This window comes from Cantharellus anzutake (genome assembly GCF_015039405.1).
Source record: "Cantharellus anzutake strain C23 chromosome Unknown EI90scaffold_8, whole genome shotgun sequence".
Taxonomy (NCBI): Eukaryota; Fungi; Basidiomycota; class Agaricomycetes; order Cantharellales; family Hydnaceae; genus Cantharellus; species Cantharellus anzutake.
The window spans coordinates 564,891-592,258 of NW_024066958.1; the positions used below are offsets into that span (position 1 = coordinate 564,891).

At 49.7% G+C, this 27,368-nt stretch overlaps 10 protein-coding genes across 10 annotated transcripts; 5 read left to right on the top strand and 5 right to left on the bottom strand.

Annotated features, from left to right (window-relative positions):
* Window positions 1-3,467: 3,467 nt before the first annotated feature.
* EI90DRAFT_2525177 (uncharacterized protein) lies at window positions 3,468-4,996 on the bottom strand. Its single transcript, XM_039053171.1, has 8 exons — window positions 4,786-4,996; window positions 4,640-4,734; window positions 4,487-4,568; window positions 4,322-4,424; window positions 4,118-4,246; window positions 3,925-4,028; window positions 3,842-3,850; window positions 3,468-3,779 (listed from the first exon to the last, which is right to left on the bottom strand). Exons 2-8 carry the CDS (start codon window positions 4,666-4,668, stop codon window positions 3,711-3,713), a joined length of 525 nt encoding a protein of 174 aa, XP_038920220.1. The 5' UTR covers window positions 4,669-4,734; window positions 4,786-4,996; the 3' UTR covers window positions 3,468-3,710.
* On the bottom strand, window positions 4,523-5,152 carry EI90DRAFT_2525187 (uncharacterized protein). Its single transcript, XM_039053173.1, has 2 exons — window positions 4,640-5,152; window positions 4,523-4,568 (listed from the first exon to the last, which is right to left on the bottom strand). The coding sequence occupies exon 1, from the start codon at window positions 5,028-5,030 to the stop codon at window positions 4,692-4,694; it is 339 nt and encodes a 112-aa protein (XP_038920221.1). The 5' UTR covers window positions 5,031-5,152; the 3' UTR covers window positions 4,523-4,568; window positions 4,640-4,691.
* Window positions 5,153-5,688: 536 nt separating this feature from the next.
* Window positions 5,689-6,959, bottom strand: EI90DRAFT_3118430 (uncharacterized protein; the record flags this gene model as incomplete). The annotated part of the gene is made up of 7 exons (XM_039063102.1): window positions 5,689-5,755; window positions 5,820-5,958; window positions 6,038-6,166; window positions 6,227-6,329; window positions 6,395-6,485; window positions 6,557-6,674; window positions 6,752-6,959. The coding sequence occupies 7 exons, from the start codon at window positions 6,957-6,959 to the stop codon at window positions 5,689-5,691; spliced, it is 855 nt and encodes a 284-aa protein (XP_038920222.1).
* Window positions 6,960-16,658: 9,699 nt separating this feature from the next.
* Window positions 16,659-18,718, bottom strand: EI90DRAFT_2967819 (concanavalin A-like lectin/glucanase domain-containing protein). The gene is made up of 2 exons (XM_039055609.1): window positions 18,276-18,718; window positions 16,659-18,217 (listed from the first exon to the last, which is right to left on the bottom strand). Exons 1-2 carry the CDS (start codon window positions 18,538-18,540, stop codon window positions 16,788-16,790), a joined length of 1,695 nt encoding a protein of 564 aa, XP_038920223.1. The 5' UTR covers window positions 18,541-18,718; the 3' UTR covers window positions 16,659-16,787.
* Window positions 18,719-18,788: 70 nt separating this feature from the next.
* On the top strand, window positions 18,789-20,164 carry EI90DRAFT_3118435 (uncharacterized protein; the record flags this gene model as incomplete). The annotated part of the gene is made up of 5 exons (XM_039063103.1): window positions 18,789-19,008; window positions 19,060-19,227; window positions 19,283-19,479; window positions 19,530-19,754; window positions 19,817-20,164. The coding sequence occupies 5 exons, from the start codon at window positions 18,789-18,791 to the stop codon at window positions 20,162-20,164; spliced, it is 1,158 nt and encodes a 385-aa protein (XP_038920224.1).
* A 1,566-nt stretch (window positions 20,165-21,730) lies between these two features.
* Window positions 21,731-21,988, top strand: EI90DRAFT_2909067 (uncharacterized protein; the record flags this gene model as incomplete). The annotated part of the gene is made up of 2 exons (XM_039054361.1): window positions 21,731-21,792; window positions 21,868-21,988. 2 exons carry the CDS (start codon window positions 21,731-21,733, stop codon window positions 21,986-21,988), a joined length of 183 nt encoding a protein of 60 aa, XP_038920225.1.
* Window positions 21,989-22,508: 520 nt separating this feature from the next.
* On the top strand, window positions 22,509-23,751 carry EI90DRAFT_3286749 (putative dolichyl-phosphate beta-D-mannosyltransferase). The gene is made up of 7 exons (XM_039067024.1): window positions 22,509-22,664; window positions 22,723-22,822; window positions 22,888-22,922; window positions 22,982-23,057; window positions 23,119-23,144; window positions 23,190-23,402; window positions 23,458-23,751. The coding sequence occupies exons 1-7, from the start codon at window positions 22,528-22,530 to the stop codon at window positions 23,675-23,677; spliced, it is 807 nt and encodes a 268-aa protein (XP_038920226.1). The 5' UTR covers window positions 22,509-22,527; the 3' UTR covers window positions 23,678-23,751.
* A 440-nt stretch (window positions 23,752-24,191) lies between these two features.
* On the bottom strand, window positions 24,192-25,172 carry EI90DRAFT_3286750 (uncharacterized protein; the record flags this gene model as incomplete). The annotated part of the gene is made up of 2 exons (XM_039067025.1): window positions 24,901-25,172; window positions 24,192-24,705 (listed from the first exon to the last, which is right to left on the bottom strand). The coding sequence occupies exons 1-2, from the start codon at window positions 25,095-25,097 to the stop codon at window positions 24,192-24,194; spliced, it is 711 nt and encodes a 236-aa protein (XP_038920227.1). The 5' UTR covers window positions 25,098-25,172.
* Window positions 25,173-25,303: 131 nt separating this feature from the next.
* EI90DRAFT_3041191 (uncharacterized protein) lies at window positions 25,304-26,161 on the top strand. Its single transcript, XM_039059072.1, has one exon. It carries the CDS (start codon window positions 25,796-25,798, stop codon window positions 26,021-26,023), a length of 228 nt encoding a protein of 75 aa, XP_038920228.1. The 5' UTR covers window positions 25,304-25,795; the 3' UTR covers window positions 26,024-26,161.
* Window positions 25,605-27,044, top strand: EI90DRAFT_2526106 (uncharacterized protein). Its single transcript, XM_039053175.1, has one exon. The coding sequence runs from the start codon at window positions 26,049-26,051 to the stop codon at window positions 26,961-26,963; it is 915 nt and encodes a 304-aa protein (XP_038920229.1). The 5' UTR covers window positions 25,605-26,048; the 3' UTR covers window positions 26,964-27,044.
* Window positions 27,045-27,368: the final 324 nt, after the last annotated feature.

Genomic DNA, 27,368 nt, shown 5'->3' on the forward strand with positions numbered 1-27,368 from the left:
GTTTAGGTGGGAAGGTGCACGGTTGGGTGGCCTGGAATCATTGCCACTGGTTGTCTAGAAGTGTGGCTTCACGCTTCCACTCGGCCCAGGTAGTGGGCATGGGACGGAGGCGGTATATGCTCTCCTGGAGGCAGGAGTTGATCGCCTGTTCAAAATGGTCAACCAGTCCTACATTGCCCAGCCTCGAGGTGGGTCCCAGTATTTCGAACTCTTGGATAACCTTATCCACAGAGTCACTCCCCTGGTGGATGGCTGCCAGCTTCTGCCTGGCTGTGGCTTCCCAGTTCAGGTCTTGGAACATGGCATCGAGTTCCATATTGAACTCGTCCATGGTGAGGGTGGGGGAACTGGCCGTCAGCAGCATAATTGTATGTTGGGTTGCCCACGCTCCTGCGGGTCCTCCTTTCATGTAAGATAACATGAAAAGGATCTAGGAGAGGGTGGTGGGGAACTCAGCCACGCGAATGTGGAAGTAAATCCTGCACTCAGCCTTAAAATGGTCGAGGTCCTTGCTGGCGCCTGAGAAGGGAGTGGGGGGGGCAACCTTGGGTGGCTTGGGTCTGGGTGCGGGTGCAGGTGCAGGGGTAGGCATGGGGGTGGGTGCTGGTGCAGGTGTGGGTGGGGGATGGTTGCGGGCCTGGTTCTCCACAATGGCTTGGAGTTCTTGGAAGCAGGCCAGCAGCTCGTCATACTGCTCTTCTGACACCATGGCTGGGGAGGCAGGGGAGATGGGGGAGGTGGGGGAGATGAGGTTGAAACCTTCTTCTGCTGTCAGGGATGCATCTGGGGTGGAGGGGGCCCGGATGTAGTGCCCAGCAGAGGGACCCTCTCAGGGTGCAAAGCGGGCATGCATGCTGGCAGGCCTGATGCGGGACAGCAGTCCCTGGCCACCTATACTGAAGTGGAAAAGGTGAGAAGAAGGTTACTTCTTCAGTTCCCACTTCAGGTACATTTATGTACATGTGGCTTGAGTCACATGACGGGTGCCACATCATCCTTGGAGACAGCCGCAACCATCTGGGTGTCCCTGTGGGGGATCCCAAGAGCATCCGCTGCAGGCACATGTGCTGGGCACAGCAGGGAGCCGTCCGGGGTGTCTGGGCAGGACAGGTCAATAGTACATTGATGCAAGGGAAAGTGGTCCATGTAAATAGAAGGAATAAACAGGAAGAGAATGATGGGAAGAATGAAATAAAGAAAAGAGAAGAAAGAGAGAAGAGAAAGAAAGAAGGGAAGAAAGAGGGGGGAAGGAGGAAGGAGAAGGATGGGCAGCAGGGTAGCAGTTGAGGTGTGGCCGGGTGGACCCAGGTGGACCTGGGTCAGGTGGGTGTGCCCTGACAGGAAATCCAAGTCGATATACGAACTGAGGTACATCTGGTGTAACCTACACACATTATAAACACAAGTAACTAAATAGGACCAGCCTGGAAGGAGTGGTGGATCAAGCGTGATATTAATGAATGAAGAAATAGACAAATAGTTAATATTGGCAAACTTGGTCAACAAAAGGCAAGTGTCAGAGACCAGGTCGAGACGAAGGAAAGTCTCCGTGGTGGAGGGCTTCGGCCTCAGCGACTTATGCCAGGAGCGCTGTGCCAAGTAACACGTCTGTGCCCTAACTTACTAACTGGCAACCAGAACTGAAGGGGGTAAACTCTAGTCGATTTTATTACTGAAGTGTAACCTATGTACAAGTTGGATATATATATGGTTACTGCGAAGACAGGTCTGCAAATGGCGGAGCCGAACGGAGCGGAGCTAACGGGGTTAAACATTAGCTGACTGAATATTACCGACGAGTCGGGTTGCAGGGTTAACGGAAAGGCAGGCGATAACCCAGAAACGGAAAGGAGGGATAGGCCCAAAGGTAGGCTCTGCAGGGCAGGCGAGTGTATTGCCCAACGGAGGCGGGAGTGTGCTAGCGGACATCGGAGCTGTCCGGAAGTCTTTGGGGCTCCGTACTTAGGGAGGCGTAGGTAATAAATTGAAAGGAGGGGGTGGTGACCATCGAGGGGTACTGAGGGGATTGCGGAATACGGGAGCTCCAAGGTTAGTGAAGGAGGAGCAGAGGTAGACCAGAGGGATCGGAGGAACCGGAAGTCGATGGCCGGGGGTGGATATGACAGCAAGCAAGACAACAAGTGGCAAAGGAGGAACAATAGTCTGCAAGCAAACAAAAGAGAAAAGGCCATCCGGCCATCTAGCAAGCTGTCTGGCTGGCAGGTGGACAACAATGAACCACTCAAATGGGCAACCTTGGTTGGAAGGTATGTGCGTGGGGAGAAAGTGCAGATGAGGGTGATGGGTGGACGGATGGATGGACGTAGTGGGTGGGATGGGCCAAGTGGCACTAGGATGCGTTGACAGGAATGGTGGATATGCCAGGTCGTGACACACAGTAGGCAAGTGTATCTACTTGCCTCTTTATCTATACATCTTCTTACCCACAGTAGGTTGTGCCCTGGATAGGGCTGGTTACACCATAGGGCTGTGGACCATAGGGGAGGGTCATGGGGACCCGGTGTTGGAATAACCATCAGGGATGGAGTAACCTCCCTGGCATAATGGGCGAGTAGTGTATGGATGCATGCTAGAGGTCCTGGGTTCGATACCAGGCTTGTCCATTTTATGTCATTTGTCCAGTCACCTGGTTTACATTAGTTGAATTCATGACATAAGTCTATAGCGCTAGCAACATGAATTTCTTCACCCGGGAGTCGTCCCCTGACAGGCACCCAACCACACAACCCCAGAACCACCTTCCCTGACTTCCCCCACTTCCCTCACCCTCCCATCTTTACATATCTCTCACAACTACAGCCTGCATGTGAACCTGTGGGAAAAATCATGTGGGTCAAGGCAAGCAACTCACCTTAACCCATGTGACACCTTTTCTGGGTCATGGGAACATGCTCAGCTTCTACCCATAGTCACATTATGAACTGTACAGTACAGTTCCCTTTTATAGCAGCCAAGCGGGGAATAGGGAAACTTACCCTTCTTCTCAACTCAATCCCCGCTTAGGCAAGTTGTAGCTACCCTCTGTAATACATGACAACTCAATCCCTGCTTAGCCAAGGATGAGCCCCCCTCAGCGACTTTGAGGAACTAGTGGCTGGAGAAGAGTCTCCAGTGCCACTGCCGGGCCTCCTCACCGGGTCATCTCCAGATGCAGGACAGACCCTGACACCTTCGCTGTGAGATAAAAGAGTGCAGCAAAACATGGAACAAGAGGTTGCAGCACTCTGCACTGCTAGGTCATTCAATGACAACTAGGGGAGGGAACGTTAAGATGTGGCAGGGAGTAGTTGGACAGCGATGGGTGGCAAGCAGAGTATGCAGGGAGTGTTCAGGCATGGGAAAAGGTTGGGGAGGTCATCTGACTCCGGGGAGCGCCAGGTCGTGACATGCACCCAGAATGGCACAAACAAGGATTTGGACATTGATGGAGGCCAATGAAGAAATGAGGAAATTATAAATGAACTGCAATCTTCAATACAACTGAACACCACGGTTGTTGCAGTGCAGGCAGCAGAGGAAGAAAAATTCCATGCATGAAGGCTTCATTGGCAATGGAAATTAGAGACATGTTAATTAAAGCGGACAAACATCAAATAGGCAATGCAGAGGCCACAGTGTAAAGGGGAGGAGATGCCATTGAAGAAGTGATGGACCAAGGGCGAGTGAATCGGAAGGGGGTCTCTGAACAATCAGGTTGTGCAACTTAGACAAGAGATGGACCCTGTGTTTATGCCGGAATTTGCAATAATAGAGGACCTCTTGCATGGGCATTCAGTTCATGCTTTCAAGACCCGCTACAGAGTACCGGGACTATACATACAAAGAAAGTCTGCAAGAGACACATAAAATCAGCAACCCAGGCTCATACACAACCTGAGACCAATTTTGATGGTTCACACGCACCACATTTACTGAGTGTTGATCAGCAGACGTGACACCCGATGGATCTGTCGTGAGATAAAATTTCTGTTCCTTTTCCCCCCACACGATTGATAGCGTTAGGATGTCTGTGTGGAAGTGTCCCAAGTGGGTGTCACCCTGCAATGTGGATAGAGGGGGGCCATGGATCCCCGAATGGAATCAAGGAGAAACTCACTGTGATCACTATCCACCCACGTGGGTGTGATAGTATAAGTGTCAGGATTGTACTCCCAAACCGCTGACTCGTATGTCGTTCCAGTAACGGAAACTGCGCCACCAGATTGAGGGGTGGCATTGAGTTGAGCTGTGCTTGACGTTTAAGAGGAAATTAATGGAATTGGATCGGGTTTAGGTGGTGGGTGCTTCCGGACCGACGTACTTGACTCTGAAGTTCCCAGATAAGCATAGCTCCACTTTGCATAGAGAGTACTAGATTTCAAATCGAGGAGAGGTGCCAAATAGGGACGGGTAGTCGGAGCTTTCTGGAGAATTGCATTTGGAAAACAAACTCAATGGTAAACAGAGGAGGAAAAGGTAAACGCACATTATCCTTGATGTTCATGCTATGAGTGATACCATTGTTCTGGACTGTGGCTGAGAAACCATCGCCGCTGCCTTGTCCGTACCTATCAATCAAGAGACAGGCAAGTGTCAACTCAGATGCGACATAACTGAAGAAAGCGGACGAAACACCCACTTAGCGCCATTCAGCTCGAGGTATTTCATGGCTTTTCCGCCATCCACGCGTCTTACTTGAATTTTAACATCGTTCCAGAGGCTTGTGTCGCTGCCCTGTGCCCTTTTAGCAGCTGGAGACCAAACAGCATTATAGTCACTCCATACATCTTCGTGCTACGTGCGTGAGTGAAGGTGGCTGCAGACTTACTCTCAGTTCCTGAAGCTTCAATATTCCACCTCCGAGCTGGTGGCAAAGGGGGCAAGCCTTTCGCGAATCGCTTCGCGTTCGTTTCCCCGTGCACAGGGTCCCGAAGCTGAGGTGCGAGGCGACGTAACACCTGCCGTTGGGGGAAAGGGAAGACGGAAGCAGTGAAGAGGAGAAGCAAGAAAAGAGCAGCGCGCCTGAACATGTTGGAAAAACCCCGCTGTAGCTTGGGAGCAGAGTGAGGGAGTTCCGCTGGTTGTCCCGGACAAGCCAAGCCCTTAAATGAAGGATCCCAGGTAATTTAGGGTGGAAGGAATGGAAAAATCCTGATGGCGAAATATTGAATATTGATCTCGCCTAGTCCTCCATATCTGTGCCAGTGGGCACGTATCGACATTATCAGTACTAGAATAGTTGTACAAGCGCACAGAATTGCAGCACGTTGTGCGTCTAGAAATCGGAGGTGCGGCCATCATTCGGGCGTTATGTTCATCGAAAAGAAAAGGTAGGCGTGGACGAAAACGACGGTACCAATGGTGAACGTTGGATATATGAACTGGTTCGACTCGCCACATGTAACCACTATCCACGTGGTATAGCAGCCAATGAAAACTCTTGGATTGAATTAAAAATCAACAAAATTGAATTGATTTATGGCTCCGGCAACTCCCAGAGGCCGTGGGAAGAGGTTGTTAGTACAGTAAGATGGGCGTATTTTGAAAGGGGCTCTGTATTGCGTGTATTCAATCGAGGAAGAAAAATTTTTCAACGGAGTAGCGGGTATGCAGCGGTCGCACTCGTTTCCCGTGCTTTTCGAACGCATGTACTATGTACCAATATATAAGAATGGGAAATCGACCAACTTATTCCAGTCTTAAGTAATGGGAATGGTACAAATCTGGAGCAAAGTCATCCATAACTAAGAAGAGCCTGGAGAGGTATATACAGAGAAAGTCTGCAAGAGACGCGTAAAATCAGCAACCAAGGCTCGTACCCAACCTGAGACACCAATTTTGATGGTTCACGCACCATATTTCTTGAATCAGAGATAGTGGATGTGAGGCCGAACGGATCTGTCGTGACATACAATGACTCGTCATGTGACCCCCACACGATCGATAGCGTTAGGGTGTCTGTGTGGAAGTAGGTGTCACCCTGCAATGTGGATAGAAGGGGGCATGGAACCCCGAATGGAATAAAGGAAACACTCACTGTTATTACTATCCACCCACTTGGGTGTGAGAAGAGTAGTATCAATATCGTAGTCCCAAACCACTGACTCGTACTTCGCTCCAGTAACGGAAACTGCGCCACCAGATTGAGGGGTGGCATTGAGTTGAGCTGCGAAGGGAAATTGGAATCGGGTTTAAATAGGTGGTGGGTTCTCCCGGACCGACGTACTTGACTCTGAAGTTCCAAAATAACCACGGCTCCCCTTCGCACCAAGATCATTATATTTCGGATCGACGAGAACCGCCAAATAGGGACGGGTAAACGGAGCTTTCTGGAGAAATTGCATTTGGAAAAACAAACTCAATGGTAAACAGAAGGAAGAAAAGGTAAACGCACATCAGCTTTGATGTTCATCCCATGAGTGATACCATTGTTCTGAACTGTGGCTGTGAAACCATCGGCGTCGTTCTTGGTAGCTAGTACGTACCTATCAATCAAGAGACAGGCGGGTGTCAACTCAGATACGACATAACTGAAGAAAGCGGACAAAACACCCACTTATTGTTTTTCAGCTGGATGTATCCCATGGCGTTGGATTTTCCATTAAACACGCGTAGTCCTTGAATTTTAACACCGTTCCAGAGAATTGTGTCGCTGCCTTGTGCCCTTTTGGCAGCTGGAGATCAAACCGCATTATAGTCACCCCATACATCTTCGTGCTACGTGCGTGAATGAAGGTGGCTGCAGACTTACTCTCAGTTCCTGAAGCTTCAATATTCCACCTCCGAGCTGGTGGCAAAGGGGGCAAGCCCTTCGCGAATCGCTTCGCGTTCGTTTCCCCATGCACAGGGTCCCGAAGCTGAGGTGCGAGGCGGCGTAACACCTGCCGTTGGGGGAAAGGGATGGCGAAGACGGAAGCAGTGAAGAGGAGAAACAAGGAAACAGCAGCGCGCCTGAACATGCTGGGAAAAAAGCCGCCGTAGCTTGGGAGCAGAATGAGGGAGTTCCACTGGTTGCGAGTCGTGTCCCAGTAGGTAATCTAGGGTGGAAGGAATGGAAAAATCCTGATGGCGAAATATTGAATATTGATCTCGCCTAGTCCTCCGTATCTGTCCCAGTGAGCACGTATCGACATTATCAGTACTAGAATAGTTGTACAAGCGCACAGAATTGCAGCACGTTGTGCGTGCATCTAGAAATCGGAGGTGCGACCATCATTCGGGCGTTATGTTCGTCGAAAAGGAAAGGTAGGTGTGGACGGAAACGACGGCACCGATGGTGAACGTTGGATATATAAACTGGTTCGACTCGCCACATGTAACCACTATCCACGTGGTATGGCTAAGATGGAGCAGCCAATGAGTCCGGGCGAACCGAGCCAATCAGATGTCGTAGAAGCCCGTCGGCGATTATTTATCAATTAGATCTTAGTTAGATACAGTAGCACATGCTTCACCAAGATACCAGTGAACTGAGGTTTATTACTTCACTGCGTTTAAGTAAGTAAGCCAAAATTTTCCACAGTACTCCCTTTCCGCCGTCAGAATCGTAAATGCCATGCAATCCCAGCCCTTGCCGCGATGGAAAATCGAAGCTTGTGTACCCGACAGCGATGGAAAAATTGATGCGTGGTGGAAATGGCGGGGAAACCACGTGTCCCATACATACAATCCGCCCGCTTTCCCTCAAGACTTTGCATCAAATCGTGCCATCCTCTCACTTTCTGTTACATATAACATAATTAAACTGACCAATAAATCACCTGGGCAATGCGTCTTAGGCAGGACTCCAGCCTCTCTGACTTCGTAACAATAAAGAGAGGCTGGAACCAAACCCCAGTTGATGAATGCGGATTTTTACTGAATGGTTGTCACAGTCGAGAAAGGGTCCTCACAGTTGCCATGGGTTACTTAAGCAATACAGTTTAAGTGAATGGAAGGAGAACTTCGGGATGAAAGATATTTGTTTATATTTACAGTACAAACAAGTGCAAATTCTTTTCTCGATCCCACAATGGATGCATTCCAAGTCAAGATCCCTTCTCTACCGATATTCTACACGCCTGGTCAGACTGGGAATCTTGCAGGCTATAGACAACAAAAAATATTTTCTAGACCTCACCCCAATGAAACTTACAGCCCTGCTACCTCAATTCCATCACGGGGCCGTCCCAAGCGCAAAGCTGCAGAGGACCAGGATTCTCCAGTGAAAAAAATCTGCGAGAATTCAGGAAGAACTGCTGTTATCGCCAACCAACGGGCAGAGTTCATTGGAAGCCCACCAGAACCACTCTCACCATCAAAGCGGCTTAACAGAGAAGACCAAGCCAGGAGCTGCAACGCATTCAATACCATCGAGTCGGAATGGATGGCATCCAGTTCTTCCCAGACACCGACGGAGTGTGATAAATGGCAAAGTACCTCGAGGTGCCCTTCATGTTATAGCTCTGCCCCCGAGCAATTATACCTGCTGGGCAGCCAGCCCAGGCCCAAGCCTCTGGCAACAGTAGAACTGATACTGTCGATACTGAGATCGCGGGATATCACACTCGGCGAGTTTCTCATTACGCTTTTTGGGGATACCACGCACTTAAGTACATCAGCAAAGGAGATGCTCAAGTGGTTCATAGGGGGACGTACCGTGAAGAACCACCCTGTTGACATCGTCCATGCATTATACAGTCATCCATGGGCCCGGCCCCAGCAATCGTATGAACCCACCTATGACACACTGCCAGAATACGCTATTCCAATGATGAGTTCTCAGCCAGGAACTCATTCAGACATCAAGAACACGTACAGCAAGCTACAGGAGTACTTTATTGCACGCGTTGTTGACCGGCTGGAGACAGAAGTCAGGGCTCTTCTCAAAAGCCCTTACTTGCGTGCAAGAGACACCGCGACAAGCCAATTTAGCTGGGATACGGTCCTAGACTTCTCTGTTAACACAGTCCAGAAGATGGCCCTCAGCGTCGCACCTGTGACCTGGATGTTGTTAACATGGATTGCAGTTGGTGGGGAGAGGGCGGAGCAGCTGAAAGAAGCGAAATTAAGGGACTCTGGGAAGGGACGTGGGTCGAATCATGTACGAGATCCCTATTTAGTGAGTGAACGATTCAGTACTTGCTAGCGAATTAACTGATGATCGTGTGAGGGATGCACCGTTGTGCTGATGGTGCTGTTGTACTTTCGTAATAAAGGGTTAAACAAATTCCAGAGCATCATGGGATTACTCATGTTCTCTGAGAATTCTTCAAAGTCATTACAATCCATCACTGGCTGCATCGGACTTGCAGTCGCAAATAGCTCAACTCTTCAGCGCTTATACTCAATGAGCGCGGTTGCATCCGAGAAAATTCGCAACATAGGGGCTAACTGGGTCAACAAGCTGGCTTCATTCCATGTCGTTTATGATAACATCAATCAGTACCATAAAGACTGGCGGCCATCCCTCTCTTCACAAACATGTATGGAAAGTGGGACTGCTGCCACCTTGATCATGCAGCCTGGCGTGGCTGCAGATGCTTTCGATGGTTTTGAATATGAGGAACGCCGGCGGCACGTCAAACGTGATGACATCACGTTAACGAGGATTTGGGATGACGTTGACCGCAAGCACCTGGAAAACGTCTGTGTCATCAACATATTGCGTCTGTTACTCGATCACATACCTGGCCTGAAGCGACACAAGAACGACTTCGACAATTTCAGGCAAACTGCTGCGATTCACCCAACGCCACTCCAAATCACCGAAGTTATCCCCCTTGAGATGTCGGGCTTTGATGAGGCAACTACTATGGGAAACCGTCAGACAATCCGCGACATCATCGAACGCCAACTTGGGATCCCTCCACATGCTGTCAAAGGACGACTCATACCATTCTCCGGTGATCAGGCCACAATATCACGCATCCGAACCCTGAAGCGCCACACAGCTTCAGGGTCTTCTTGGTTCTCTTCAAACCGTTATGTCCTACCGCTTATCGAGCTTTGGCACATGAAGTTCGCAATGCTCAAAGGGATAATTAAAGCTCACTGGCCAGAGCAGACCGAAAAGGGCGACGTTGGTCTTCGCTTCGCTGCCGATAAACTTCGTCGGAATTTAAACCCCAACAAAGTGGATTTCTATCCCGCTGAGAGACTCATTGAAGTTGTACTCACAGCGATGACGCTAAATTACATCAGGTATTTTTTACTTCCCACTTCCTCCTTCACAGCTCACTCGTAAGTTTTCTTAGACATATACTTCGCCAGAAATCTTTGAAATGCCCTGTCCGGGAGGACAGGAAGCCGATGCACCTTACCGAAGAACTCGAGGCATACACAAAGGAAGGAAACTTTCTCCATTCATGTAGTTTCAACGATCTCTACCGCCTTGCTTGCGATGCATACCATGCATTTGGCTCGACACGTTCCGGTTACATGGCCTTGTCACCCGATGTAAGCGATGGCCAGTCATACTTCGCCCGCTTCATCGATCCTCAACTGGACTCTCTCTTCCCAATGCCAGAAGAGCCCTCGATTGTATCCAATATGGCCTGACGAAGCTGTGAGCAGGGTGAAAGCGATGAAGACGATGTGGACGAAAGTGATGACGAGGCTGGTAATGCCAATGTGTAAGGCCGGTTGGGGTGCCGGCCTTGGTGACTCCTCAATCCTCAGGCTGTCGAGAACATAGACTGTATGGAGCTAGTATTCGACAGGGGGGGAGGAGAAGAGCAAAGCCCCTTTCCCCGACCCCGGACACTATATATATATACAGTTGTTTTACATTATTTATTACGAAGAGTATTAAAGAATAAAAGAATAACTGAGATGCGCGCTTTGCGCGCATCATCCCATCCCTGTCCATCCCTTACACTCTCCCCTTAGAACAACCTATAGGTTCTCCCCTTAGAGCAACCAATAGGTTTTCTCAAATGACTCCGGAGGGAATGGACCAAGATCAACACAGGTGCTTGGAGACCGAGGGCGCGCACAGACTCGGTGACGCGCAGAATCCATGGGAGTTTGTGGGCAGGCAGGATGTAGAAATGGGGGGGCCAGTGAAGGCAGAAGCGGAGGTGAGGAATTGATGAGTGTATCGACACCGAAAGCGGAAATGCAATCGGATTGGAGGGAAGTGTCGCGGGGCACATCAATGTTGGAGCCAATGCAGCGCACAGCATGCATTGGAGGAAAGGAGCAGCCCATCGATCTTCGAGGTGGCAACAGGAGCGTGGTGTGCCGGCACAAGGAATGATCGCCTCAGACGGATGCGGGAAGACGATGGGTTAGGCGCCCAGAGCGCGCAGAACCACGGCAGCAGGTGGCAGACCTGCGATACGCAGCGTGTAGCCGGACACGATGCAGCCAATGGTAAATTAATGTCGACAGGCGCGTCGACAGCGAAGATGACAACGCGTTATGGAGCAGACGCGTTGGAGCCGGGGTAGAGTAACATCGACATTCTAGGCGACAGCACAGCAGAAATTCGACGCGGTTGGCAGCAAGCGCGTCGATATTGGACGACGTAGAGTCGGACGGCGCTTATTCTGGCCTCGACAACGACAATGACGAATCGGGGTCGTTGAACTCAGTATCGAAGGCAGTGGAAGGCCGAAGTCAAAAGGGGTCGCCATAGTCGCAGAATCGTGTGGCTGGGGCGGGGAATGAGTCGACGTGGCCGGCAGGAAATAGGAAATATGAAGTGTGAACCGTAGCCGGCGATGCGTTGGCATCAGCACTCAGCGTTGGTTCAGGTGGAGGATGGATGGTGGAGGCCGCACAATCGACAATGTGTCGATGTGGCAAGGGCGTCTCCAGGACGCGAGATACAGATTGACGAGTTTGTCAGCAGAGATCTACCCGCGAGGGTGATCATCTGCGACAGTCGCAGGTTGAGACCGCGAATAATCGTATCCATCGCGTGTATATACATCGCTTCTTCAATTCAAGCGCGTCCAGGCAAGTCCCAGTAGTCCGCGAGGACTAGAGAGAGGATCGTCCCGAGGGAGATCGCGACCGTCGAGCTGATACAACGTTGGTTTTTTTGAGTCGTGTTCGTCTGAGTCGCGTTACGTGTAGTTGGTACGGCCTAGACGACGAAAACACGCGTCTGGAATGTCGTCAACGCGTGAGTTTCACGTTGAGGAATGGTCAGAGAGTGCGTGTGCGCGAATATCTAAGCGCGCGCGCGAATTTCGTGTATGTCCCCCAGAAAAAGCGCGTGGATTGGCGTTAAGAACACGTGTAGGCGCGTTAAGCATGCGAGGTCGACCTAGAGAACTTGGTTGTAAGCCAGAGGTGCCTTGAGAGCGCGAATCGTGAGAGAGAAGCGAGTCGGGAGCGCGGCAGTGCACGTCGGGCGCACGCGCGCGTCGGTTGGGCGTGTGAAACTAGCCCAATGAGTCTAAAAAAGTGTAAGGCCGGTTGGGGTGCCGGCCTTGGTGACTCCTCAATCCTCAGGCTGTCGAGAACATAGACTGTATGGAGCTAGTATTCGACAGGGGGGGAGGAGAAGAGCAAAGCCCCTTTCCCCGACCCCGGACACTATATATATATACAGTTGTTTTACATTATTTATTACGAAGAGTATTAAAGAATAAAAGAATAACTGAGATGCGCGCTTTGCGCGCATCATCCCATCCCTGTCCATCCCTTACACAATGACTGCATCGGAGCATCAATGAATATTGATTTGACTTTCGATAATGAATCTCTCACCTTCGAGATGCCAAACAACACTCATGGCGACATCTTAATGCACAACAATGCATTTCTTTGGCGAGATTTGCTTCATTACTGGGAGCTCAAGAGTAGCGTGAAGGAAGGAGATGTAGGACGGACGTTTGAAGTGATTAAGGTGAGAATAGTTGGAATTTGGGATTAAACAGTGCCAACTAACCAAGCAACAGTGGCTACGCATGTGGTTCTTCGGCGTTGGGGCGAGCAATTATGGCCACGAACTTTTACATCAAGCGATTGATTTATGGTTCAATTTCATGGCAGCGACGAAGAAGGCAGTCTTTGACTGGTACATTTTGAATGTATCAGGGTTAGTTGGGGGGCGAAAGGAGAGAGATCTCCTTCAGGAGCACCACAACCTTGCAATCAAGCAGGTGCATAATGGACGCTTGGCAAGGTTTGATTCGAGGTTCATTCGGGAGGCCGTCTCCTTGAATGTCGTGCCACTGGGTCAACTTGCAAACACGATCAAGGATCGGCTTGGTCTTCACAAAACCGTATCGAACCGAACCGATGCCAAATTGACAGCGGACATCAACTTACTGGGTCACTCGTACTTAGTTCAGCGACATCATCTCTATCATCCAAACCGATCACAATCCTACTTGGCAATTGATGCACTCTCGCATGGTTATGCAAAACTTCGCAATGGGGCATTGAGCAACTTCTTGGACAAGTACATGACTTGATAGGTGAGTATTCTATTTATGAATCAGCGCCCAGCTGTCTATGCCTGCTTTTCTAATTGCAGGGTTTCGTCCATTAACAGGCCACGTGCCGATCGCACTCTCTTTCGCTTTGACTTCCCCCCATCTTCCATCTCACCATTATCCCCTGTTGGCTCCTTGGACCCTGTGGCACGCCCTGCCCCTCCGTCACCATCTATCGCTTCAGCACCATCACTTGCATGCGATGTTGAGGGCTTCTCGCGTGTAGCCTTCTTTCTTGTCAACCTCTTTTTCTGTGCCTCCGTTGCCTTGACACGTTTAATGATAATCTCTTGCAATTCCGCGTTAAGTGCTTGAACTTTCTCCCACAGTCCATCTATCTCGGCTTCCGACAGAGGCCTGACTGATAACCAGGTTCTGACCACAAAGTCTAAACGCTCGCGCGTGGAGATCGTGTATAGCTGCTCTGCAAGGCCACGAATATCACCATCACCGACGATAACTTCAGGTGAGATATCATCAGGAGAATCAAAGCTGAATGGTCGCTTTCTCCAGACGCTGTGCCTCCAACTCAGCAGATCATTTATTGCATGCTCGCGAAGGTCTTTTGATGGCTTACGAAAGTTCTCCCCAGGCAAGCGGCTAACCTGCTTGCTCTTTTTCGGCTTTTTCCCAGAAAGAACGGCCATGTAGTCTTTTACCATGGCGAGGTGGGATTCCATTGGTCCAGGTTCACACCGTTCACAGCAGTTTGCCACTTCCTTGAACTCGTCACCAAAGTATCGGCATAGTACCATGCGGGGGCAGTCACTGGGGTGAGGATTGAAGAACTCGACCAGCGCAGGCTGTACCATCGCTTGTACTTTATCACGACGCTCGATCTTCGCCGCTGTGAGGCCCTTAGCATTCGATGGCACATATGTCTTCAAATCTCGATGCTCAGCAGGTACGACCTGGAGATCTTCGTTTGCGTACACAACTAACATCCCACCACTGCCATCCCGACTTGCTCGTCCTGCCCACTGTGTCAACTCTTCGACCGAGTTGGGAAGATCGATACAGATGACATTGGTAACACTCATGTCAATTCCGACATTAGCACTAACGGTAGCGACAATGTACCGGATGGAACCTGCGCAAAGGCCGGCAAGCACTTCTCGACGGTCGCTGTCATCCATTTCCGCGTGAAAGGGCGATACCATCTTTGATGCCACTCCACGGCACTTGATCACATCCGTCCAAGGCAACCCTTCTGCTAGTTCCATCACAAGCCACTGACAAAGCACCATTACTTTGTTAATAGTACGGCATGCAAAGAGGGTCGGGGTAAGATCAAGCGATGAATTGATGATTGGGGGAATGACCCAGGCGAGGTCGGGGAATGTCGTCCCTTCGGTGGAATTGAGAAGGAAGCGTGGACAATATTTCAGGTCAGGGCGGTCAATGGGTAGTTTGATATCATGGAACTGATTCTTCTTGAATCCCAGGATTCCCTGGACTTTGGTACGGGCATCATCATGAAGGGAGGCGGACATTGCAAGGAAGGTGATCCGTGTTGGTAAACGCGCGCGCAGTTCACATAATTTCAGGTAATCTTTCCGGAATGTTAATCCCCATTGAAGTACTAGGTGGACTTCATCTATGAAGATGAACCCAAGCTTCCGCATAAAATTCTCATTCCGGAATAGCCGAGCCACTGGTGGGCTTTGCAGCATCTCCGGGCCCATTCCAATCACATCCCATATACCGTCACTAATTTCTTTCCACAGATCGCGACCTTCCTTGGCTGCCATGGAGGCAAGGATGTTGGCGCTCACTCCGATAAACCGGACGCCTTTCTGACGTGCCTTGGCTTCCTGGATGCCAATTTGGTTTGTAAGTGTATAGCATTGTTGAAAGCAGGTACTGACTTGGTCAATTATTAGTGATTCTGTTGGGTAGATAACCACCGCAATGTAATCTTTTTGAGCAATCTTTCGAGCAATCACCGGCGCTAAGGTGAGGACGGACTTCCCGCTTCCCGTCTTGGCTGTTAGAAATACTTCCTGTCCTTTGAACAGGTCGAGTGAGTGTGAAATCTGCCATGGTCGGGGTGCTGCAATTGTCAGCCATTCCTTAAATATTGTACACATCCATTCTTCGGATCGAGTCTCGAAATGTGCCAAACTCCTACGAAATTGATCGAGCTTGTTGTCGTATTCATTCCGCTTGAGGGATGATGCGCCCTCGATAAGTGCACTCATATGGCAAGTTTTTTAGGATAGATACAATATATTTGGCCACCCCCGCCATCACGCTGCTAAGGCATGACTAGATGAGAACCCGAGATTTCCCGGCACGTGATTCATTGTATTGATTAACAAATTGGGACATAGATACAAGGACCCTTTATGAGACCTTAGCAACAATTTAAAAAAAATCCGCATTCAGAACCGCACTGATGAGTCCCAGACTAATGCGTCTGTGTTAAATGTTGTTGTTCCCTTTCGATGTTCAACTTAGCTGGAACATCCAAAGGGGGGCATGGCACACTTACTCTTTCGCTGCGGACTCAGCGGACTCTGGCTAGACTTCTACTCTACTCAAGTTGTCTTACTAGAATATCTTTCGTGGCTGTCTGTGTCATTATTCTAGATGTACGGGGTTGGACACGTTATGTTCAACATCCAGGGCTATCTTGGTAGTGAGCTAATCCTTGGTGGTTTGTCCTGTGGACTCTTCAGCTCCCGCTTGCTATGTGGGTTTTTGCTCTATGGTTCATCAATAAGTTATGTGTTGCCATCTGTAGCAAGACAGCATCAATTTGATGTCCATCTGTTCCCCAATCATCGGGTATATAGGACTTCCACTGACAAGTGTCACCTTATCCAGTGTTCTTTGCCCCTCTCCCCATCCCTTGCTTCTGGCGATGATATGATGTATTTTCACTTCCCAACTCCCCGTGTATTGTACTTATTGCCTGCCACAAACTGGTGCTAGATAACGCTACAGTTGTGTGTAAAGTGGTGGAAGGTATGAGGGTCGGAAGGTTTTATAGTTTATTTTCTTGTATGTACGTCGAGAAATATATATACTCTGGTCAGAAACTGTGCTTTCCAGACGTGGATTGGACGAGAAATCAATATGATAGATTATCCCCATTATTTCTTGGCCCCAACTGCATGGTAAAGTGACGCTCAATCCGTCAGCGGACAGAACCAATATCCGCTGTGGGAAATTGCGCAGAAATCCGGTCATCCCCCGCCATTTCTACAGCGGAAATTTCTTGGTTTATGTAGCAAGAAGAGTCATTTGATTAAGTCGCAACTACCGACAAAAACAGTATATGCACTACAAATTCACAGATCGACACGAAAAGAACAAAGAGGTTACAATATGATTACTTCGGTGCACATGTTATCTTCCTGCGGGTGATGAAGGGGTTGATCGGGTGTCGTCCAAAGCAGCCATGAGCATGTCTGGAGGAATGTCCACAGTGACACCATCCGGGTACCGAGCAGGATCCACAATGGTATACTCTGGGGGTGGAATACCGGTTGGCAGTGGGCTGAGTGCGGGAGAAGAAGTGGGAACATCTGAATGAAGATCATGGAGCCGGATGTCGGACGTATGGGGGGTGGGTGGGTTTGCAGGCTGTTCGGGTGAAGGTGGCGCACTTTGAGGTGGAACAGTTGCCCGAAAGGAAAGCGTTGCGCTTTGATTACCACGATGCGACGAAGGACCTTGTTCGATTAACACGGCCGTTTCTGATCTCTGCATTTCTTCGGAATCTGTCTCCCATTCTTCCTCGTCTTCATCTAGCTCAGCGCCATCCTCCGCAAACCGTCTTCGGGTCCGGTTGTGATACTCTACATCTGTAGGGGAAACGTATCGACCAGATGGCCTCACACCGCTGGCTGCTTCGTTCAGATCTTCCTCTGAGATGGGGTCTGGGTGGGACTGACGCGGACGACGGGTGCTCACTCGTAGCGACGATGGCTGGTGTGACTTGGCAGAAGAAGCTGATTGGGGCCTCCGAGCGGACCGTCGCGACGATGAGGCTGAGTTTGATGAAGATGCAACACCAGGCCCATCAACAGGAGGTGGCGGTGATCTGGACCGTGCTGGCACACCAGCGGGATTGTTTGAACCCCCTGTTGCTAGAAGAATGCTCCCAGAGTCGCTGCCATAGGCAGGAGGGGGTGCCAGTGTGCCAACGCTAGGTGCCAGTCCCCACTTCTTAACCTGCGCTTCAATGTGAACAAATCCTGCCTGGCCCAAATTAACGTGAAGATTGCAAGGCCCGTCCGCACCAATCGAGGGGAACAAATTCCACTTTCCAAGGCCAACAAATGCGTCTTCCGTCTTTCGTCCATTGCGGGTGAAGAAGACCGTGCCCGACCGTGGTCGATAACCAACACCAAGAACGTCACCTTCCTTTAAAGACGGGCCAAATGGTGTAGACGTAAAGGGGTAATTATAAGACTTATCGCCGCTCGAATGGTAAGCTATCGAGAACCGACTATGACCGGGCATTCGGAATAGAGGGTATGGTTTGGTGGCAAGTCCAACGGAAATGTTCGTCGTTGATGGAAGTTCAAACATCTTCACTTCCCAGTAGTAAACCTCATTCAATTTAGGTATTGGAAGATTCGATTGCACAGTGGTAGGAGTGAGCGGATCCGGGAGAAACGTTAACTCGGTGCGAGCATGGACGAGGACGGATGGCATTGTCTCATAATCTGGTTCAAAACACCATGCCGAAACCCCTTTCTCCTGTATCGTAAGGAATTGCGAGAGGGTTATATCTGTTGGCAACGAATTCGGGGGATGTTGCAACTGAAAGTCTACCAATCGAACGGTTCACCGAGAATCGCTCAGAGATAAGCAGGATTTGGGCGTTACCTTTAGCACGTTGATACTGTCTGCGGGACCCCTCGTCAATTGATTCTAGCCAGCGACTCTCAACGCCCGTGAAGCCTCCAGCGCCCTCAGCAAACTCATCACGGCTCAAGTCTACAGGGCCGTCGGAATCGCTGAGCGCGATACCGCGCCGCTTACGCAACACAACTGCGCAGACCAGAAATAGAAGCAGGAGAAATAACAGCGAGGATAGAACGATAAGGATAGGCAGAAGTATCATGAGGGGGTCGTCCTGAAAGGACATCATTCAAATTCCGACCTGAATGGAGGGCCGTCAACGAAGGCTGTGAGTCAGATATGGACCGTCAGAGGTAGCCGTGCAGATGGAAACCAGTTCCAAGAAATGTTATAAACGGTTCTGAGGTTGTTCAGTGAAGAGATTGGTCGTAGAAGCTGAGAAATGTCGAAGTCAAGCAAGTGAACAGCCGCCGGATTCAAACAAGCATAGAATAGGGACCATCTTCGTCAACCAAGAACGATCTTCGTCTCATCACAATGGAAACCAGAATCAATCGTAAACTTTCGAGTAGAGGAGGGGGAAGGCAGCGGGCGAATTCGCGGGTGTCCCTAGAAACGCACGAGGCCGCTCTTAAAGCTATTCGGGCGTTCCTCAAGGGTCGAACCTCATACGATGTCTTTCCAGTCAGCTTCAGGACAATTGTGCTAGACAACAAACTAGAGATCAAAAAGGCTCTGAATGCCCTTCTTACTAACTGTATGCTGTCGTCGAGCTCTCGGTTAACCGTGCTCTGATTTCTCTCATCAGCTGTTGTATCAGCTCCCCTGTGGAATGGCGATACTGCTCGATTCGCTGGAATGTTCACGGTCCAGGACATCATACACCTTATCCAATACTATTATCTTCATTACCAAAATTTTTCTTATGACACCGTTGGCCATGATGTTGAACAATTCCGGCTAGAATCCTTGCGAGGTTCGGCACGTCTTGCCACAATACCTTGGGACGCTCACTGATATTGATCCCTAAGAAATTGAAAGAGATCTGGGTGTACCCACTCCTCCACTAATCTCCATACATCCAATGAAACCTCTATGGGATGCCTGCCAGCTCCTCATCTCTACGCACGCGAGACGACTTCCTCTTCTGGACATTCAACCTACTGGTGAAGAAGTTATCTTGTCTGTTTTAACTCAATATCGTGCGCTCAAGGCGATAGCTACTAACGTAAGCCAACATTACCTTCTGATCTCGCAGCTGACACTGGGGTCGGCCAGGTCAAAGAAATTGTACACCTCCAAATGTCCCTCAAAAATCTGGGTATTGGCACGTACCGCAAGGAGCCCACGTCAGAAAATCCGTACTTCCCTATTGCTACAGCCACCATGAAGACCACCGTTTTTGACGTCGTTCACATGTTCAGTAACCTGGGTATAAGTGCTGTTCCTATAGTTGACGACGAAGGCATTGTCGTCAATCTTTACGAGACGGTAGACGTGATTGTGAGTTCAGCTTAATTTCACCCAACTCGAGCGCTCCTGATGCGGCCAATCGCACTCTTCAGACACTTGTTCGGTTAGGTGTCTACCAACACCTTGACCTCACCATCGAAGAAGCCCTGGAAAGACGGCCACAGGATTTCCCCGGTGTCATCACCTGCACAGGGAAGGACACCTTGTATTCTCTCCTAAAGCTCATAAGATTGCGACGGGTCCATCGGCTTGTGGTGATCGAGGGCGAAGAAGGGCGAAAAGGCCGACTCGCTGGAATCATAACACTGAGCGACATACTACGGTATGTCATTGGCACCGAGTCAATTCCCCAACCTACCGCCGTGCAATCGCACACATCCGCCCCATCGACCAGTACATCAACGGCCGATACTCCTGGCTCCGCCGGGCCGAGTTCATAAGTGAAATCCTGGATCCTTTCATCTTATGCGCCCTTCTGGTTGTACCAGTCTCTTGCCTCATCTCGCGATGCTGTCGCTCATCTAAAAGTCATCAATCTATCATCCGATGCATTTCGCCCATCGTATTCGCATGTTGTATAGTATTTTTCGTTCCGACGCTATGCAGGGGCAAGCGCAGCATCCAACTCAAAGAAATCACATCCCTCCCCCACTCCTATGCAATAGAAATCATATACCCAGGAAGGTACACACTCGATTCCTGTCTCAACGATTGTTTTATGTAACCAATGTATGCTGGTCAACACATGCCATATGATACACATCAGGCTCGAACCAATCCTGAAACTTTATCCAGCAACCCTATTTTGGTCTGAAGATGCCGATTCATTGTAGCCATACTTCAGTCTAAGCATTACGGCCACCACAAACCTAGCTCAGAGGGCGATGGGATCCAAGACACCAGACGTGTTGCGAAACACCCGTTGGTGTGATACGATTCGACCTCGACAACTTAACGATTGAATGTCACAGTCAAATGTGAAGTCGCCTGCTGGTTCCAGGATATTGTTTCAAGGCCAGTGCTGAGGCGGATATTACAATAGAAAGTGATGGCAGAAGTCAACACTGACAGAACGGCACAAGAGAAGTGTGTTGGCGGCGGCCAACTTTCCCAAAAATGGCAGGTAAATGCAAGGGTAGGTTAGCTATCGAATCATGTTTACAACGCCGACAAAGTCAAGTGCATTGACCATGCAAATTCGACGAATGTGTACAACGGTGGAACGACGTCTTGGGGCTCAAAGCTCCCAAAAAATAGCTATGACGAGGAATTGAGTACTGTACGAAGGAGAGATCATAAGAGATGGCCCCGCTGAGTAGGAGCTGCGCAGATGGCAACACAAACACAAGGCGTAGAGACTCCTCGAAATCGAACGTCATCGTAACGCTAGAATGCACATGGCAAATCTGGAAGGCCAGATGCCGGAGAGTCATCGACCCTGACCACCCGCAAACTACACTAAGAGAAATAAAAAATGCCATCCGTGCCGCCCTCAACGACAAACTCCAACAGGACATCGCCCTAACCAACCGTAAGAAATACGGGCGTAAGGCCCTGCCGGCCAAACTAGTCTTGCTCACCTGGAGCGGAAACCTACACGAAGAAGAGAGACTGCCAGACAACTGGCTTAACAGCCGGTATACCGGACCCCCCGTGACCGGGGCCGGGAGCCCCACACGATGCCGATAACCGGCTAGTGCGTAACGGATTTCCCCGTGGTGGCTAACTGGCACTCCAATCTCTCAACGGGACCCTGCCTCCCTACAAATACATGCCTATGTATCGCGAAAGCTGCTGGGGTTCCACCAAAAAAAAAAAAAAAAAAAAATCGAACGTCATGGACATGTGACATGGTCCGCAAACAGCCGTGCTCAAACTGTACAGTCTCTCCTACTTCGTCTCAAGGCAAGATTACGCAGCACGCGTTTACGGCACAATCCATTGCTGACGCTTGTGGATGATTCCCCATCTCTCATAGAGCTTTCCTCAAGGTCTTTCCGTGAAAAATGACCCACGACTCTATTTGGTTCTCTCACCCAAAAAAATTCGGCAAGGGCTCGCGCCAGTGGTTAGTTAACCATTACCCCTTGGAAGGCTACATCCTGAGTCGCTGATGAATGTTTTTGGAATATTGATGTTATAGCCGAGTCTGTGCTAACCAGGGTGGCCTTATCCGCAAATACGGCCTCGACATGTGCCGTCAATGTTTCCGCGAGAAGGCAGCTGCTATCGGTTTCCACAAGGTGCGAGATGCTACCACCTGACTGTAGATGGAATGACTTGCTGATTCTAGTTGTTGCTCATAGTATTAACAAACGATGATGCATTTTTGGGTTAACTCGATTTATCACACCCAACCCCGGGTTTCATACTCTATCAACTCCTCTACGCGTGTACATATGCACATCATGATCCAATGAACCTCTGGTTCTATGCTGCACCACATCCACTTGCTCGAGTACTCCCTTGTTAAGTGTGAAAGCCGAATTTGAATCTTTTCATCATGTCATCCTGTTACATCCAATCCCGCCATTTGCTGTGAAACTGGCGGTACATATTAGAATATCGACTCCATTCATATCGGTAAATGAGTGGATGATCTGTGGCGGAGGCTTTGAGGGTCTAGCGATTCTTAATCATCATATAAGTAGCTAACGCTGCATAGGTATCTACAATCATCAAGCATTTGTACTCGCTTTTTACTCGCCCGCGGCATAAATATGTATAAGGCCGTCTCTGGCTCAAGGTTGCGGGTGTGAATTGTTGATGTAACGCGACGTGCGCGTCACGTTCATCGGCCCTGATGCACAGGACCGCAGACGTGGAAAATATGGCTGGTTCATCATCTTCGAACACATACTCTGTTATCCTCCCAACATTCAACGAACGCAAAAACCTTCCGATCATTGTCTGGCTTCTTGCTCGCACCTTTGAAACTCAGTAGGCAGTGAAGGTTTCTATGACTAAAGGTTGTCATGAAATGGGTTGTGAAACGCAGTTCTTTATCTTGGGAAATAATAATTGTCGACGACAACTCGCCCGATGGGACGCAAGAGGTTGCCCTTCAACTGCAAAGAGTTTACGGGGAGGATAAATTAGTGAGTTGAGCCCTAATTGGTCAACCTCTTTATCATCCGTTGATTGCAGCTCAATAATCCACTAGGTTTTGAAGCCTCGCTCTGGGAAACTTGGTTTAGGGTGGTTGATACCTTTTTCCAAGGCTTTCTGACGCTAAAACTCTGTCCACCATCGCATAGAACTGCATACATACATGGGCTTGATTTCTGCACCGGGAACTTTGTCATTATCATGGATGCTGATTTCTCGCACCACGTACGCAAAGCGGTTCATGTTTTCCGTACATTCCTAACGTCTTCCTGGATGTTTGTTCCAGCCAAAATTCATACCCCAGTTCATCAGGTGAGCCAAACAGCCCTTAAACGCTGACGTCCTAACCATGATTAGGCTTCAGAAAGCCTATGATCTTGACATCGTGACTGGCACAAGGTATCGCTCCAAACCGTCCCCATCCCTGCCTTCCACCCCCTCATCTGCACAGCCCACTGCTGGAGCTGTTTATGGCTGGGACCTTAAGCGAAAGCTTGTCTCTCGCGGAGCGAACTTCCTTGCGGATACTGTCCTCAATCCTGGCGTATCAGATCTTACTGGTAGCTTCAGGTGGGTTCATTATATGGATGGCAGTATCATGTTTCCACCCTTACCTGAGGTACAGGCTTTACAGAAAGGAGGTCCTCAAACATATAATCACTCAGACCCAATCTCGTGGTTACGTTTTCCAGATGGAGATGATGGTCAGAGCGCGGGCTTCAGGGTATACTGTGGGAGAAATCCCTATTACCTTTGTTGACCGAATATATGGCGAGAGTAAACTTGGTGCGGATGAGGTTGTTTCTTATGCCAAGGGTGTGTGGGCACTGTTTGTTGGAGTGTAATGAGTTAAGCTTTCCTCGGATGCTCTGCGAATGACACTTGGTTTTTGTCCTCCGATAATAATCTAGTCATGGGTGTCAGCTTCAATCTGGTGTCCCGCTAGGTGCGGCTCCTCAAACAGCACAACCTGGTTCGATGACTCGATACGGGTGGGTTCTAAGATTGGACGCCTCAGGGTCCTCAGGTGTACCTCTTCTCCAGCTGCTTCTTTTACCGCCACGCCTACCATTAAGGGGTTACCCAAGAGTATGAATCTGTAATGCCCCTCCCCACGTCGGTCAAGTGCAAACCAAGATAAAAAGAACTAGGAACACTGTCTTTAGCAGGATCGGCGTTTTACGCTATTCAAGGAATTTGATACTTAGAATCTCTTGGCACATATTATTTTCCACAGCTGAAAATTGGGTAAAAGCTGTTTGGCAGCGGTCAGCTTTCCTCATGCATTGCGCTTGGGCCCTCTTGAAAATTCGTCGGAGGATCCTAGCTCGATTGCCGGCTCTACTTCGTTCAAACAGTTTATGGGCTTCTCACCAACTTCCAACGTTCAGATGGCTGAGTGATAATATCTGGTGGGCCCTCCCTGAGGAACAGGTGGGTCTCTGAACAAGTTAGCATCCAATACCCCAATGCTTCTCGGATCTCCTGTAATAAATGACCTCGATTACTTCGTTCCCCGAGTCCGTAGGACAACTCGCCTCCGGTACGCATCGCATATGACGGATTTCGACCTCCTTGCGGTTTTCCGGCGTCGAACATGTCACTCTTGACGGACCTCTGCGAAACGACATCATAAAGCCCACCGCCAACCGAACTAGCCATGTCGGACCCGACTGGTAATAATAGCTCCAGGAAGAGAGTGTCCGACTCTCCTCCACCGAGCCGTGTCGCCCCACCAACACCGAAGACACCACCACTGTAAATCACAGGGAAATTTTTCTCTTCTCCTGGCTCAACACACGCAGCGAACGCCCAGCTGCGGCCATTGACCAGGCCTGGGGTGTCGCATGCTTGATAGAAAAAGACCCGTCCTCTACACCGGGTCTGAGTAGGTTGGTTTGTTGAAGACTCGTGTGTTGCTCTCACAACAAATTGGAGCCGAGGGAAAGAGTAATTGTAAACCCCCGCCCTTGCTCACGAGTGTCGGACAATTGCATAATATAGGTCAGTGATATACATATAAGCGGAAAAGCGCGGCCGCAATTGCATCAGTATTGCGCTGCGACACCTTATGGGGATTTCAACATCACAGCCCTGTCCTGGGGTCGTTTGTGGAAGCAGGGACTCGTCTCTCATGGGGTGAATTCCCCTGCAGATACTGTCTTCAACCTTTGTGCGCCAAGTCTCGCTGGTAGCCGGTCCGCCACGCCGACCATTTCTTTCCCAGACGTCTCCTAGACGGGACCGATGGCTAGAGCACAGCATCCAAGCTACACTGGGATGCTCCAATCACCTTCCTTGGTCGAATAAGCCGGTGCGGCCGATGCGTGAGATTGCTTGGACGTTTTCTGTTGGAATGTATTGTTTGTTTATTTCTGAATATTTAGCCTGCAAACTTCAGGCTGCTCGCAGGGCGGGGGTCTCGAGAAAAATACACGCAAATAAAGTAGAAATAAGAAAATAAGTCCGATCCGGCTGCACTCGTCCTCCTTCGTCCGATCAATGAAGCCCAAACCCTGTCGGAGTGTAATCTTCCTCTGGCGTGACCTGAGATCCTCTATATAGGGTTTGTTATGTGTAGCCCGATATGGATGTAGCGCTCAGCGGCTGCACTTGAACACTGAAAGGATCGAATGAACAACGATTATTAGTCGGTAAGTACATGGATTGAGGCCATGTCTACCGTGGTACGTTGATAGCGGGTGAGAGGGTGAGGATATGATGACGGAGCAGTGTGGCCGGGCACGATCGCAATACCGCCGTGCGGTTGCACAGCGTACAGGTGCCGCGCGCCGCGCAGCATCATGACTCATCATCAAACAGGGCCACCTGGTCAAGTGGCCGCGAGGCGCGCGCTACCTTACCGCTTACGGTAACAGTTACGGGGTGATACAAATATTTATCATAAGAGGTGTTCTCATGACCCCAACTGGCTCCCCTTCTTCGACAACTCAATTCTCCTCATGCATTGCGTATGGAGCATTTGGGATATCGTCGAAGAAATTGCATCGTACCTTGATGGTCTTTCCACCCTTCGCTTAGGCTCCACCTGTCGCACCTTATGCTCGTTGTGCATGGATGCGAAGTGGGGGGGCCCGCTGCCGTTAAAACCATTTATGCAACTTCTTCCACAAGATCTCGTAGAACTGCGGGCCCTCCCGAAGGAGGTGGGTTCTTGGAAAGGATCCTAGCATCCACAAGTTGATTTGGCATCAGATGCCTCTCAGATCTCCTATAGCGGATGACTTCAGAGACTTTTCGCGCAGAGCCCGTAGGTTAAGACATCTGCGGTATTCCGATGCATACGACCGCAAGGACCTTATGGCGCTCAGGCGGATTCAAGAGGAAATCAACGTCTTTGGAATGTTTGCCAACATCGAACATATTACTCTTGTTGAACAGGATGCACGAGTCATGTTTTATGCCTCTTCAGAGCCTTTTAGCCAGCTTTCCCGCATTTCGATTCAACCCAACAACGATGAGAAAACACACATTCCGCTGTACGACGGGAGCGTCTTCCGTTCTGCGTGGAATTCTTATCCTGACCTAGAACACTTGAAAGTTGTTCGCCCGAGTAAGGGTGCTACGATAAAGCTCGACAACCTAGACGTGGAGGCTATGTGTCGCGCGTGGCCAAACCTCCGGTACCTGTACCTGGATCCTAGCATATCGCCAGAGACGAAGGTCACTCTTGAGGGCCTTGTTCCCTTCACCCGATATTGTCCTAATCTCGAAGAACTTCACATAGGATTGGATCGCAACATTACACACTATGTTTACGATCGCATCATGTATCAAGCTGACTCGGCTGCGGACGAGCAACCGACACTGACACCTTCAAAGCTGCGCATTCTGGACATTGGCGTCCCATCGATATACAACATCCTGTTATGTGTCGAGTTTCTGGAGTTCCTCTTCCCTTCATTGAGCGAGATCACTGTTCGCGAGTGTCATGGAATGGACTTCCAAAGGATTTATTACCCCTGGGAGAGTGTAGTGCGTAAAGTCTTAGGCAAAGTGGCCAAGACGTCCATTCCCTTGCCAATCGAGCCAGTCGAACAGGTGTGGCTCTGTGACGATAGTGATGATGATTATGGGTTCGTGATAGAGAAATGGGATGGTGATAAGTAGAAAGTGACGAGGGTGGTGATAAAGATTTGGATGGGGCAAGCAGGGTCAATTGAGCGAGGTGCGTTTTTCAGGAGCCTCCAAAGTCCACGGTTTGACAGGTCTATATCGGATTCTTCAGGACGACTTAAGTGTAAACGTGTATATTAGAGGGGATGTGCCGAACTTAGCCATGTAATTTTATAGGGATTGGCTTCAACGCCGGGAGGACAAATAGTCGGTAGCCTCGATCTGTGACAACGACTTGACAACTAAAATTTTCGTGGCGTCCTTCTGGTGCCTCCGCTGAACATGTTGGGGTACAGGCGTAAGGAACCCATAACTTCGTCATCATTCCCTTCAGCAACGGGTCGACCTTCGACCTGGTATGCATCAGGAAAGCCACCAGGAGGACCCCTGAGAGTTCTG

Bases quoted from the DNA above. Each gene is read 5' to 3' on its own strand.
- EI90DRAFT_2525177 (XM_039053171.1), bottom strand. From the start codon at position 4,668: ATGAAATACCTCGAGCTGAATGGCGCTAA. The intron at 4,569-4,639 runs GTGGGTGTTTCG...CTTGATTGATAG, and splicing joins CTCGAGCTGAATGGCGCTAA to GTACGGACAAGGCAGCGGCG. The intron at 4,029-4,117 runs GTGAGTTTCTCC...ACTTCCACACAG, and splicing joins GTGGGTGGATAGTGATCACA to ACATCCTAACGCTATCAATC.
- EI90DRAFT_2525187 (XM_039053173.1), bottom strand. From the start codon at position 5,030: ATGTTCAGGCGCGCTGCTCTTTTCTTGCTTCTCCTCTTCACTGCTTCC.
- EI90DRAFT_2967819 (XM_039055609.1), bottom strand. From the start codon at position 18,540: ATGATGTCCTTTCAGGACGACCCCCTCATGATACTTCTGCCTATCCTT. The intron at 18,218-18,275 runs GTAACGCCCAAA...TTCGATTGGTAG, and splicing joins ACAGTATCAACGTGCTAAAG to ACTTTCAGTTGCAACATCCC.
- EI90DRAFT_3286749 (XM_039067024.1), top strand. From the start codon at position 22,528: ATGCACAGGACCGCAGACGTGGAAAATATGGCTGGTTCATCATCTTCG. The intron at 22,923-22,981 runs GTGGTTGATACC...ACCATCGCATAG, and splicing joins TCTGGGAAACTTGGTTTAGG to AACTGCATACATACATGGGC. The intron at 23,058-23,118 runs GTACGCAAAGCG...TGTTTGTTCCAG, and splicing joins ATGCTGATTTCTCGCACCAC to CCAAAATTCATACCCCAGTT.
- EI90DRAFT_3041191 (XM_039059072.1), top strand. From the start codon at position 25,796: ATGCATTGCGTATGGAGCATTTGGGATATCGTCGAAGAAATTGCATCG.
- EI90DRAFT_2526106 (XM_039053175.1), top strand. From the start codon at position 26,049: ATGCCTCTCAGATCTCCTATAGCGGATGACTTCAGAGACTTTTCGCGC.